Source organism: Tenrec ecaudatus, chromosome 4 (assembly GCF_050624435.1).
Source record: "Tenrec ecaudatus isolate mTenEca1 chromosome 4, mTenEca1.hap1, whole genome shotgun sequence".
In the NCBI taxonomy this organism is placed as follows: domain Eukaryota; kingdom Metazoa; phylum Chordata; class Mammalia; order Afrosoricida; family Tenrecidae; genus Tenrec; species Tenrec ecaudatus.
The window spans coordinates 7,000,946-7,012,336 of record NC_134533.1 but is presented as its reverse complement, the minus strand read 5'-3'; the positions used below and the strand labels follow the sequence as shown (position 1 = coordinate 7,012,336).

Here is an 11,391-nt window from a genome sequence, read left to right as displayed (position 1 = left end):
TAAAGACATACAGGTCATGTCAAGAGTCCCAGGGAGGGTTTTAATTCCAGCCCCTGCCACGTGGCAGGCACTCCGAGAACACCTGGAAGCCTGGTTTCCCTCCACCTCCTGCCAGTCCTACCAGGACGAATCATGGCTCTGAGTCCCCCTCCCCTCCCCATGGTGGGATCCAGCGTGGGGGCTGGGGTGCCAGGGTAGCAAGCAGCGGCTTCAGTGGGGTGTGTCTTTTTTGTCAGGGAGGGCAGAGGCTGGTCTTCTGGAGTAGGAAATGGGAGGGCCAGCTCCAGGCCCAGAGCTGCACTGGCCCCAGAGGGGACAGAGGAGTCGAAGCTAGTGACGCAGAAGGGTGGCCTGGCTCCAACCCTGGGACCCGCTGGGCAGGCACCATGGTCTGCCGATCCACCAGTCAGCAGCTGGAAACGAGAGCCAGTGTGGTGCCAGCGTGCTGTGGGCTCTGAGGAACCCCTGGGCCGGAGCAATGGGGTCATGGTCCTGGGGCTTGGGTGGAAGGGAGGAAAAGTAAGAGGGGAGGATCCCTTTCAGATGGGGACTGATGTCAGTGGCCTTGGCTGCCCTGTCGCCTCCCCGCAGCCATTGCCCAGTTCTTCAGGCCAGCCCCTGGCTCAGCCAACCCAGAGCCCCACCCACACCCACCCTGCTCACAAAACTTCCCTGGAACCCAGGTGGGCCTTCTCCCTGGCCCAGGCTGTGACAGGGTGGGCTGGGGGGGGGGGGACTAGACTTCTCTTGGCCTTGTTCCTGAGGCTGGTCTGGGGGAGCGTAGTGACAGTGGGTGGTGGTGGTGGTGACATCAGGGGCTGGGAGAGGCACGAGCACCCCAGAGGTTCTCACCATCTGATTTCCTCTTCTGAGGAGATACTGCAGCTCTGGCCTGGAGGGTGGGGGTGAGCACAGCCTCCCTGAACCCTCCCTTCCAGCCTGCAAACCAGCCCCTCCCGCCCCAACATCAGCCTCTATGAGGGCAGGGACTTCACTGAGGGCCGTGGGTGGGCATCAAAGCCAACTTCTATTGGGGTGTGGGGTCAGAAAGCCAGCAGCTATCCAGTCCTTCTTCGCCTCCCCGCTCGCTCCCGGCCTGGACAGGGTGGGGCAGACTCTCCAGGCCAGCTCATCCCATGGACACACAGGGGAGGGGGTAAGGCAGGGGGTGCTGAGGGGCCACCCGAGACCGCGGGCCCACCTTTTTGATGGCAGTCCAGTCCTCCAGGATGTCAATTTCCTGCAGCATGTAGACGATGTAAGGGCCTGAGACTGGGTCAAGGAAACAGGTGACAAGGGGCAGGCCAGCCCACAGGGCTAGTTAAGAGTGGGATCCTGGGGGGGGATAGCGCCCCCCCTCCCCCAGCTGCCCTCCTCCTGTCTGCTGTCCCAGGTGCATTCCTGTCAGGATCACCAGGCCTCTTCCCTTGGCCTCAAAACACCAGTCTCCTTCCCCCTGAAGACAAGTCTCACTGGCCCCCTGGGGACTGCCTGCTGTCCCCTCCCTCCTGTTTTGTGTGCGATGTCCCAAACCCCACTCAATTCTCAGGTCCCCTGCTTCCTTAACCCGTCTCCAGCAGAGGGGCACCTGAGGGCCTGGTGGCTTCACCAAAGCCTTAGAGGAGACCTGGGGTGTCACCTCAGGGTGGGGACATGCCAGGAGGGTCGAGGGTGATGACCTGGACAGGAGGGGCTCCTTCCAGGAGGTGGTTGCTGTGGAGATGAGCAGTAAGAAGACCGAAGAAGCTTGGATGGGGGTGGAACCCCTGCAGAGGGAGGCCAGGGCCAGGCATGAGGAGGTGTGGGTGGTGGAGACAATGTAGGAATATCAGAGACCCCCTAGATCACTCTTAGCCAGGGATCCCTGGGGCATCAGACCTGGTATTTCTTTTCTCTAGTCCACCTGGCCCAGGAGCCTCGGGTGGGGCCCTCTGGATAAATCCCTGACAGCTGGGTTCGCCTGAGCACAGTCGCATGACACCAAGAGACCCTGGACCTGTCCTCGTGTCTCTGCCAGGGTGCAAGGATACCCGAGACGAGGGGCGCCTTCTTCCTCTTGCTGGCCGGCACGGTGTCCCACGCCGTGGAGCTGCCCCGGGGGTGCAACTTGTCATCCCACCATTCTGTGACCCAGAGTTGAGGTCAGCTGTTGGCCTTCAGGACTCCTCTCCCCCACCCCCAATGGGACCATGAGGAGAAGGCTGGGCAGTCCTAGTTGGGTCCCAACTGCACAGCTGTGACCTCAAGGCCTCACTCTTCCTTTGCTGAGTGGACAGGGGACAAGGACAGTGGCAGCATTGCCAGCTCCTGCCCTCACAGGTCCCCTCTGGGCCAAGCAACTGACCTAGGTGCTGTGGCCATTGGGGCCTGTGGCCATTGTGTGGGGACAGGTCAGCTGGCTCTTCCCAATCTGGACAGACAGCAGGCAGGAGGGCATGGGGCATGGGAAAGGAGCATGCTCAGCCCCAAAGGGAAGGGGGCTGGGGAGAGCGGCGGGGTGGGAGCCGTGGCATCTGCCAGCCTCACCGGAGCTTATGTCCAGGCTCTGGCGGTCCTCCTCCAGCCTCTGGATGCGCCCCTGCAGCTCCCCCTGCAGGGCATCGTAGAGCAGCAGCTTCTCGCTCTGGAGAGGCGGGCAGCTCAGCGTGGTGGGTCCCTGGGAACCACCTCCCCGCCCACCTGAGCAGGCCGGCGCCCCTCACCTCCAGGTGTTGCTTGGCGCCCTGCAGCTCACACTCATACTTGTTCCTGATCACATCGAGGCAGAAGCCTTTGTAGATGCCTGTGCAGGAAGAAGAGGGGCTGCTGGGCCACCAAGGAGGAGGGGGCCGGGAGCACTGGGCAGGCCTCTAGGGCGGGAGAGGGCCCCTGGGCTCAGGACACTCTACACACCTGCCACCTGAATGCGAATCTTGAGGCTCTGCTGCAGACCCCCCAGAGGCTCCGTGTACTCGGGGGCTCTCTCGGCCCCCACTTCCTCCAGCCTCAACCGCAACTGACTCAGCCGCTCCCTGAACAACCTGGGAGGGAAGAGGCAGTTGGTCGGTGTCCTTGGGCAGACGCCCACCCACTCACTCTGCAGGTCTCTGGCTGCTGCCTGCTCCCCCGGGGGGCGCCCGCTCACTTCTCTTTCAGCTCGGAGAACTGCTTCTCCAGGTCCAGCATCTCACTGACACACTCGCTGCGCCGCCGCTCGTAATCCTCATCGTCCATCTCTGGGGCAAAGGAAGGGCAGGTCAGGCCGCGCTGATGATGAGGGGCAGGCGGGTGCCCATGGTGCGCACACGCGCACTCACCGGAGCTCTCCTCTTCGGACTCCGTGGGGCTGCCGCTGCGCTCCTCTTCGCTCTCATCTTCCTCCCCGTTCAGCTCAGGCGCCGAGTCGCCTTCCGCTTCCATCTCCTCGGCAGCCTCCTTGCTGGAAGGCTGGATTGGCATTGGGGCGCTGGGAGAAGGGGGAGGGGCTCCCACTTAGCACTGGGACAGCAGAGAGGGGACTGGCTTTCCCTCCCTGACCCTCACCCCTGTCGGAGCTTCAAGGTGAGTGGTGCCAAGAGTCCTGTGTGCAAATCTCCCCAAGAAGCCTGGCAATGCCCATGCCCTTTTACCCTGTTAGTGATCTGCAACCTGGATGAGCTGCCGACCAATGGCTGAGTGAGTCACAAGTTCACAGACCAGAAGGGCCAAGGGCACGTGTGACCAACATGAAGCTGACCAGGCAGCTTGACGGGTAACAAACCAACACAAGTGGCTGCAGGAAAGGCTGGGTAACACACACCCAACTACAGGAAATGTGGCCCCTGGATACACAGTTTCTATCCTGAGAATGCCCAGTGGGAGTGATAAGAGGAGGTGAATTTTTTTCGAGACCAGCCTTCAGCCCCCAGAGTTCTCCTCCTCCTTAGAAAGCTCTCCAGAAATGTTCCTGAAGTCATCTTACGACAAGAAACTCGCCGCCATCGCATCGATGCCGACTCAGCACGACCTGACCTCTAGGGCAGGGGAGAACTGCCTCTCTGGGTTTCCAAGGCTGCAACTCTTTACTTTGTATTAGAGAGCCCATCTATCGTTCTCCCCAAGGAGCAGCTGGTGGTTTCGAACTGCTGACCTTATGGTTAGCAGTCCAATGTGTAACCCACTATGCCACCAGGGCTCCTTTTTTCGGGGGTGGGGTAGGAAAAAGGCTTTAGTGTGACCATGATGTTTTCAGCCTGCTTCTTGACACCAACCAAGAACTCACCCGATCTCGTCTTTCTCACACCAACAGCTGAGCTTCATGAGTTAAGAAGGTCTGCCTAGAGCATAATGCTCTTTAAGAACTATCTATCTAGGGTACAGAGGGAGCTCTGGTGGTTATGCATTGGGCTGCTAACTGAAGGGTCGGCAGTTCAAAACCACCAGCTGCTCTGAGGAAGAAAGACAGGGCTTTCTACTCCCTGAGTCAGCCTCGGAAACCCACATGAGCAGTTCTACCCTGTCCTATAGGGTGGGCATTGACTCAATGGCAATCAAGTGTTTTGGGGGGGATCGGGGAAAGGGGTTTATATGGGATCCAAGAGGCAAAAGCAACTCAAAAGACTAGGTAAGAACCTTCGGGAGCAGTGAGTTTGTGTTAGTGAGGGAGGCACAACTCAGAAAAGGACGGGGAGACTGGTGGCCCACCATGAAGAAAATGCCATTGAATAGTCCGTGTAGAAACTGTTGCCCAGCGTATGTTTTGCTGTGTACAGTCTCAACAACAAAGTTGGTCAAACTTAGGAAAACAAAGTACAGCAAAGCCCAAGGCTTCTCCTGCCTTGGCCCAAGCTCCTTGGGGCTTCCAAGGCCCTTCAACAGAAGCACCTGCCCAGCTCCTTCCCCCTCACAGACAGCATGCTCTCCCACTCTCTCGCCCACCGCCCTCCTCCCTCTCCTCTTCTCTGAGGACTCTGGGAGCTCCAGCTAGGACCTCATCGCCTGTCACACTGACTTGGTCTTCACCCCATCTCCCACACTTGAACACTAGTCCGTGGATGGACCCAGGAACAAGAAAAGGGCGTCCATGTGTGGTTCTAAGCCTCCGAGAAAACTCCAGCTGTTGAGGCCACAGGGGAGGGTGTGGAGTAAGAAGGGCCTATGCTGGGACTTCCTGGTGACCGGTGACCGAGGGGCTGATGAGAAGGACATTAGGGGGAGACCGGAAAGAAACACTACAAAGCGAAGGGCAGAGAGCATTTCAGAGGGAAGGAGTATTAGCAGGAGTCTCCTGCTGTGACGAGATTCCCAGCAGAGGATCTCACTGCCTGATCATGAAGCTCTTCTAGCTGTTGGGGCCCCTGCTTTAGCCGCTACTCCCTCCAGGAAGCCTCCCTCGCAGCTCCTTTCCTTTCACCCAGTCTCATGCTGTTTGCCAGTCTCTGAGCCTCCCCAGCGCAGGGCCGAGGGCACCTAGCCCAGGACCACCTCCCCGCAGGACTGGCCAGTACAAATGAAATCAAGCACACTTTTGCAGGGCAAGGATTGGCCTTTGTCTTTCAGGCACCCTGGCTGTGACCCCAAACCCAAAGTTTCTGTTAGTATTGGTTGACACTGATTCAGGTCGTCAGACATTTGGCCCAAGAGAGTCAAGTCACATTCTGAGATGATGTCACTAGCGACCTGAAGGTGACCAGACGGTGACCCTTCATTCCTCCTTGCTAGCCTCTACTTCCAGGTTCTCTGCACCACCTCTCCTCTTTCCCACTTCCCAAGCCTCACGGCGCCCTCAGCTCCTTCCGTTTGTAATCCTCTGTACTGTCAAATGTTTGTTGTGTAAGACTCAGGCCTATGTCTTACAGCTTCCAGAAAAGGAGTGTGTGTGTGTGTGTCTCGCTGCTATCGATCTCTAACTGTCCTGCAAGGCGGGTCCCTCACCACCCTCCTCTCCTTCGGGACGCCAGGGAGGCTCGGCCTCGCCCCACCTTCGGATGTGCCGGCGCGGGTGGGAGAAACCCGCGGCGCACGCGTCGGGCCGGTTAAATCTCCGTTCCGCTCCGGAGCGCGAGTGGGCCGGGCGCGCCCGGAGGGACCGCACCAGGGTCTGGGGGTAGCCATACGCACCGCGGAAAAGGGGCGCAGCTGGCCTCAAGTCTGGGACTCCCTAAGAAGCAACTAAGGTGGTTGGTACCGGGCCGCCGCTAGGCTCCCGGAAACTCTGCGCCGGTCCCGCTCCTCCGGGGGGCGGGGCCTGGGCGCGCTTCCGGGTGCGTCATCCGGGGGCGCCCGCCGGGAAGCTCACCATTGGACGGCTGGGGACCAGGCATGCTGGGATACCGCGGGCCGGTCTCCATGGCAACCACCGGAGACTTCGGATTAGGCCTGGGCCTGCTGCGGAGGCCCCCGTGGTTTCTCTGCTTTGCCGCCCATGCCCCGCGGTTCGCGGCCACGCGCCGCTGACGTCCGAGGGGCGAACCGAGGAACCTCCCTCCCTCCCTCCAGTTTCGGAGAGAAACGGAGCCAAGAGTGGGTGTGAACACTCATTTATTTACACATTGGCATCAACTGGCAAAGTCCCAGCACGAGCCTATTCAAGGGTACAGATTTCCGCTCGCATCTCAAGCCTGCAGACCCTTCTCTTTCTCCAAAGCCCCCGCGGGGGCCGAGGTGCCGGGGGGTGTACAGGCCTCTGCCCCAAACCAAGAACAAAATTCCACGCCTTCATCTGATGTCTTTCCCGCAAGCTCCATCCGTGGAAGTACCCTCCCACCGCGTCTCACCACTCTCAGTTCTGTCCCTTCATAGCCTTTGCTCTCCTTCCACCCACACACCGGGTTGTTAATAACAATAACAGTAGTGATAACAACAACAATAATACTGTAATAATCTTAATAACACTTCACATTTGTACGAAGCTTAGAGTGTGTTCACAGACAGCGTCTCAATCTGAGCCTCCCAACAGTTATGTGAGGTGTGCACGCTCACCTCCCTTTTAACAGACGGGCCAACTGAGGCTCAGAGAGGTCAGGGATTTGCGCAAGGCCACACAACTAGTTAGTGGTTAAGCTAGGACTTGATCCCAGCACCCCATGTTCAAGTCCAGTGTTCCAATGCCACAGCTCCCTCTGCAAAGTGGAGTGACATTTCTTTCCCCAGTCAGGTCCGGGGGCAGCCTGAGGAGCAAGGAAGCAGAACTTTCTTCCACCGGGGCAGGAAGTGGGCTCAGCAGCGGCGGGGGGAGCTGGGGTACTTGGTCTTCAACTCCTGTTTGAACTGGCGGTACAGGATCTTATTGTACTGATTTTCAGCCTCCTTCTGGGGATGGAACTTCAGGGCTTCCTTGAAACCCTTATGAACCAGGAAACCTTCATTCAAAACCTCGAAATCAAACCCGGCCACGTGCAGCTCACAGGTCTGTGGGAGGAGAGACAGGTCAGAAAAGTGTGGAGACCCTCCTGGGGCCCAGCGTGATCCCCCCCACCTAAAGAATCACTTCCTGACCTCGGCCCCCTCTCCGCGCCCCCTGCCACCCTTCTACCTAGCTTGGCTTATCCCTGCCCACCCACGCACCCTCACTGCCGCTTCTCCCCCCTTCCTGGCCCCCTCTTTGGGCACCTGGCTGATGCGATTGAAGCCGTATTGCCGGAATCGCTCGTCGAAGGGGGGCACCTTCCCTCCGGCCACGTAGAAGGGCTCCCAAGGGTCCTGCCAGGGCACGACGTAGGAAGGTCTCAGCAGGCTCTCTTCGGGCAGGTTAACCCAGCGGGAGTAGTTGGTGGGCGCCTGGCAGGGCGTGCACAGTCCATAATAGAAGGGCCGCACCTCGCCCACCTGATAGAGCTGCACCAGCTCATTCTTGTTGACGGGCATGCGGCGGGCTCGGCGAATCTCGAAGGCAGGCACCACCAGCGCGGTGCCCCCCCACTGCTTGCTCTGATCCAGCAGCTCCCGCAGGCCTCTCCAGAGCCCCTCACTAGGCACCATGTCCACATCGATCACCAGTGCGTAGTTGGCCCCCTCGCGAGCCAGATTCCTCAGCAGGTTATTGGGGTAGGAGACATTGGTGCCCAGCGCGTAGTTGATGCCGGGCTGGGCCACCCTCGCCAGCTTGTCGAAGACTTCCTGACAGGAGCGCAGCAGGGCAAACTCACCCGGCTCCCGGGGGTCCGGTACGGCGGCTTCATAGCGCGAGGGGCACACCAGGTGCATAGCGACTCTGGCGCGCATGTCGGGGCAGTGGCTACTCAGCGCGTAGGCCAGCACCGTGGCCAGCTGCGCCTCCTCCTTGGTGGCCGCGAACACCGAGACGGACATCGGGCCCTCCCAGCGCTCCAGCAGGCCGGACAGGTGCAGCAGATTGTCCACACTGGCGTGCGTGGCCAGAATGACGTCGTTGGGGTCCATGGTGGTCTTGAGCAGGCCCCTGTAGACGCGGTAATCGCCGCTGGAGTCCAGGACGCCCCCCGAGGCCAGCGCCGTGCGGAGCTGCGACTTGACCTGGTCCACGGATCTCGGGGACGGGGGGAAGAACTCGAAATATTGGTCTTGTTCCTCCTGCCCGTGCAGACCGGACAGCAGCGACAGGTAGAGCAGCTGCAGCATTGCGACCAGCATCAGGGCAGCCAGGAGCAGCTGGTAGAAGGCGCACCTGATGGCGTAGGACATCTGCATGGCTCTCGGGGCCCGGAGCACGCAGCAGCGACCACCGGCCGCAGCCTCTGCCTGCCGCCGCCAACGCCGCCGCCGCCGCCGCCGCCGCCGCGAGCCCGGATTTACCGCAGCGTGCCGAGCGCAGCCGAGCGCAGCCGAGTCCGCCCGAGGCCCAAGCCCCGCCCCCGCCCGCCCCCGCCGGGGAGGGGGAGGAGCCGCCGCGCCCGCGCCCGCGCCGCGCCGCGCGCTTTGCGAACGCCGAGCCGCCGGGGCTCCTGCCGGCGCGTCCCCGCCGCTCCTCGGGGACGCGCGCCCCCCTCCCGCCGCCTCCCCGCCGTGTGCGACCCTTGCAGGCCCGGGGCGCTCCCCGCCGCGCGGGCCCGCAGCGGAATGGAGCAGAGCTGGCTTGCAGCTCGGTGCAGGAAGGATGGCCCGAGTTGCCGGCCGCGGCGGGCGGAGGAGGAAAACCCAGCGAAGCCAAGCGTTTCTCTCCCGCGGTCCCCAGTCCCGACGGGGGTATCCTAAGGGGTCCGCTCCGCGGGGCGGGCGGGCAGAGGGCGCGGGAGGGGCGGGAAAGCAGGAGGAGATGAGTGATAAGAGAGTGTAGGAAGAGCCGCCCCGTGCGGGACGAGGTGGCCGAGTGGTTAAGGCGATGGACTGCTAATCCATTGTGCTTTGCACGCGTGGGTTCGAATCCCATCCTCGTCGGTCGTGTTTCACGAGCAGGAAGGAGTCCTCATTTTCTGCCTCCCCGCGGTCAGGCTGCGGGAAGTTGGACTGGAATTGGGGGTGCTGTCCCGGGAATCTCTCCCCTTTGTGCCAGTAACGCCTCTGACTGCCGGTCGCTGAACCTCTGGGGTGCAAGCCAAGAGCGTGCGTTTTTGTGAGCGGCACTTGAGGATCAATGTGCTTGGTCCCTGCAGGGATTGGAGAAGTTACCCCTTGGCTAAAGGCGTGGGTTTGGGCAGGGGCAGAGTCCTCCAGCATTTAAATTACTCCCTGCAGCAGATGAAGGACCAAGTGGTGGGGAATGTTGTCGCCTCGATCCCCTTAGGGATCATAGATACCAACATCGATCCATTTGTACACTTCAGCTTGTGCACTCTACTGTGGACACGGTGACCACATTAATAGAATTTTAGTAAATACATACATAAATACGTGAATAAAATAATTCTATCCTTCCTACTCTTGCCTCCTCCCCCACCTGAGCTCCTCCCAGAAGTCACACGGTAAATGGTTGTGGGTTCACAGATGCTCGGTATCTTAGAAGAGGAGGCGCTGTGACAGGCTGGGGAATGGTCAAATGCCCCATGTTTGCCCGCTGCTCCACGGGCAGTAGGGACTCAGGCAAGGTTGTAGAGATGAGTGTCTAAGAGACCTGGACTCTCAGCCCAATGAGGTAATAATGCAGCACCTGCTCCCAGCTGAGGGCTGTGTTAGGGACCTGAGATGGACAACTCCTGTCCTTGAAATGTCCATTAGTAACCTATGCTGAGGGGTCGCTCCCAACAGCCCCGATCTTGCAGACTGGAGGGTTGGGGGCCAGAGGCAATGTCCACGTGGGTTTCCTCTGGCCAGACCAGTGTGGGAACGTGGTGTTCATTGTTACCTGCGGGCTGCCCGCACAGTTCACATGAAATGCACGTGTCTAACTGGTGGGTTTAATGCCAGCCCTGCATTTTCACACGGTGCCAATGGGCCAGAGCCCCCCCTTTAAACAGTCTTCGTCTTTGACAAAGTCTCAAGCCCTGCCTGCCTGGACCCTGGAGAGTTTGAATTTCATTATCAGCGATCAATACCTATTGACTGCCTGGAAGGATAAAGTATCCCAGGGACACCCCCACCCCGGAAGCTAGGCGCTGAGCAGGCATGGATCCATGACTGCAGGGTCACTAAGGGAGCCCCTGGCCTCAGGAAGGGTTATAGAGTGATGGCAAGGATTTGGTGTGGCATCAGAGGATGGCACAGAGCCTGCTGTTTTGTGCAGAGAGGCCTGTCGGCAGGGAGGGAGATTTAGGAAGGCCAGAGTTAGTAACCATTGGCAGAGAGTCTGCGGGTGCCCTTGCTACAAGCCACATGGAAGACCACATCCATGACCTGGGGCAGGCTCTCCCTGGGAAACTCCACTGCCCTCGGGCTTAGGACACAGGGCTCCTCCCATCCTCTCCCAAAGCTCCCACCAGTTGCTAGGCTCATGGGCCTGGGAGATTCCACCCCCTTTCCAAGCTAATACCTGTTCTGTTCAGATCCCCACCTCCCCATCGCACTCCTGGAATCGGATGGCCATGCTTGTCTTCCAAGGTGCTCTGGGTGCCTTCGAACCACCAACAGTTGGGTGCCGAACTGCTTGCCAAGGGAGGATTGGATGGAGGTGTGTGGTTCTTGAATGAAATGGGGTCGATTCTGACTCAGGCACCCAGGCACCGCATATGAAAGAGTGGAACTGCCCCAGTTTCTACGCTGTAATATGGACTAAGGGGCACCTGACCCAAGCCATGGTATTTTCAATTCCCTCGTGAATGTGAGAGTTGGACACCAAATAAGGGAGACTGAGGAAGCATCCATGCATTTGAATTGAGGAGCTGAAGGCCCATATTGCAAGTATCATGGGCTGTCAGAAGAACAAGCAAATCTATCTTGGGAGCAATAAAGTCTGAATAGTCCTTAGAAGCAAGGACGGTGAGACTTCGTCTGAGGAAGGCCCTCAGCAAGAAGGATTGACAGTGGCTGCAACAATGGGCTCACACAGAACCGGGCAGTTTTGCTCCGTTGCATGTAGGGTCG

At 59.6% G+C, this 11,391-nt stretch overlaps 2 protein-coding genes and 1 non-coding gene across 5 annotated transcripts; 1 reads left to right on the top strand and 2 right to left on the bottom strand.

Moving 5' to 3' along the window:
- Positions 1 to 19: 19 nt before the first annotated feature.
- BRMS1 (BRMS1 transcriptional repressor and anoikis regulator) lies at positions 20 to 6,215 on the bottom strand. Of its 3 annotated transcripts, XM_075545349.1 has the most exons (10): positions 6,079 to 6,215; positions 3,297 to 3,445; positions 3,125 to 3,215; positions 2,893 to 3,020; positions 2,703 to 2,782; positions 2,527 to 2,623; positions 2,031 to 2,123; positions 1,202 to 1,266; positions 853 to 892; positions 335 to 498 (listed from the first exon to the last, which is right to left on the bottom strand). In XM_075545349.1, exons 2-10 carry the CDS (start codon positions 3,436 to 3,438, stop codon positions 485 to 487), a joined length of 750 nt encoding a protein of 249 aa, XP_075401464.1. In that variant the 5' UTR covers positions 3,439 to 3,445; positions 6,079 to 6,215; the 3' UTR covers positions 335 to 484. The 3 variants fall into 3 exon arrangements, with proteins under 3 accessions (XP_075401462.1, XP_075401464.1, XP_075401463.1); XM_075545347.1 differs by lacking the exon at positions 853 to 892 and having other exon boundaries at positions 20 to 498; XM_075545348.1 differs by having other exon boundaries at positions 355 to 892.
- Positions 6,216 to 6,481: 266 nt separating this feature from the next.
- On the bottom strand, positions 6,482 to 8,723 carry B4GAT1 (beta-1,4-glucuronyltransferase 1). The gene is made up of 2 exons (XM_075545345.1): positions 7,570 to 8,723; positions 6,482 to 7,368 (listed from the first exon to the last, which is right to left on the bottom strand). The coding sequence occupies exons 1-2, from the start codon at positions 8,623 to 8,625 to the stop codon at positions 7,177 to 7,179; spliced, it is 1,248 nt and encodes a 415-aa protein (XP_075401460.1). The 5' UTR covers positions 8,626 to 8,723; the 3' UTR covers positions 6,482 to 7,176.
- Positions 8,724 to 9,230: 507 nt separating this feature from the next.
- Positions 9,231 to 9,312, top strand: TRNAS-GCU (transfer RNA serine (anticodon GCU)). The gene has a single exon. It is a non-coding gene; the product is annotated as a tRNA-Ser (tRNA).
- Positions 9,313 to 11,391: the final 2,079 nt, after the last annotated feature.

Coding starts and splice junctions, on each gene's coding strand:
- B4GAT1 (XM_075545345.1), bottom strand. CDS start 8,625: ATGCAGATGTCCTACGCCATCAGGTGCGCCTTCTACCAGCTGCTCCTG. Junction 7,369..7,569: donor GCTTCAATCGCATCAGCCAG/GTGCCCAAAGAG, acceptor CTCCTCCCACAG/ACCTGTGAGCTGCACGTGGC.
- BRMS1 (XM_075545347.1), bottom strand. CDS start 3,438: ATGCCAATCCAGCCTTCCAGCAAGGAGGCTGCCGAGGAGATGGAAGCG. Junction 3,216..3,296: donor GTCCGAAGAGGAGAGCTCCG/GTGAGTGCGCGT, acceptor CCTTTGCCCCAG/AGATGGACGATGAGGATTAC. Junction 2,124..2,526: donor GAGCCTGGACATAAGCTCCG/GTGAGGCTGGCA, acceptor TCTGGGTCACAG/AATGGTGGGATGACAAGTTG.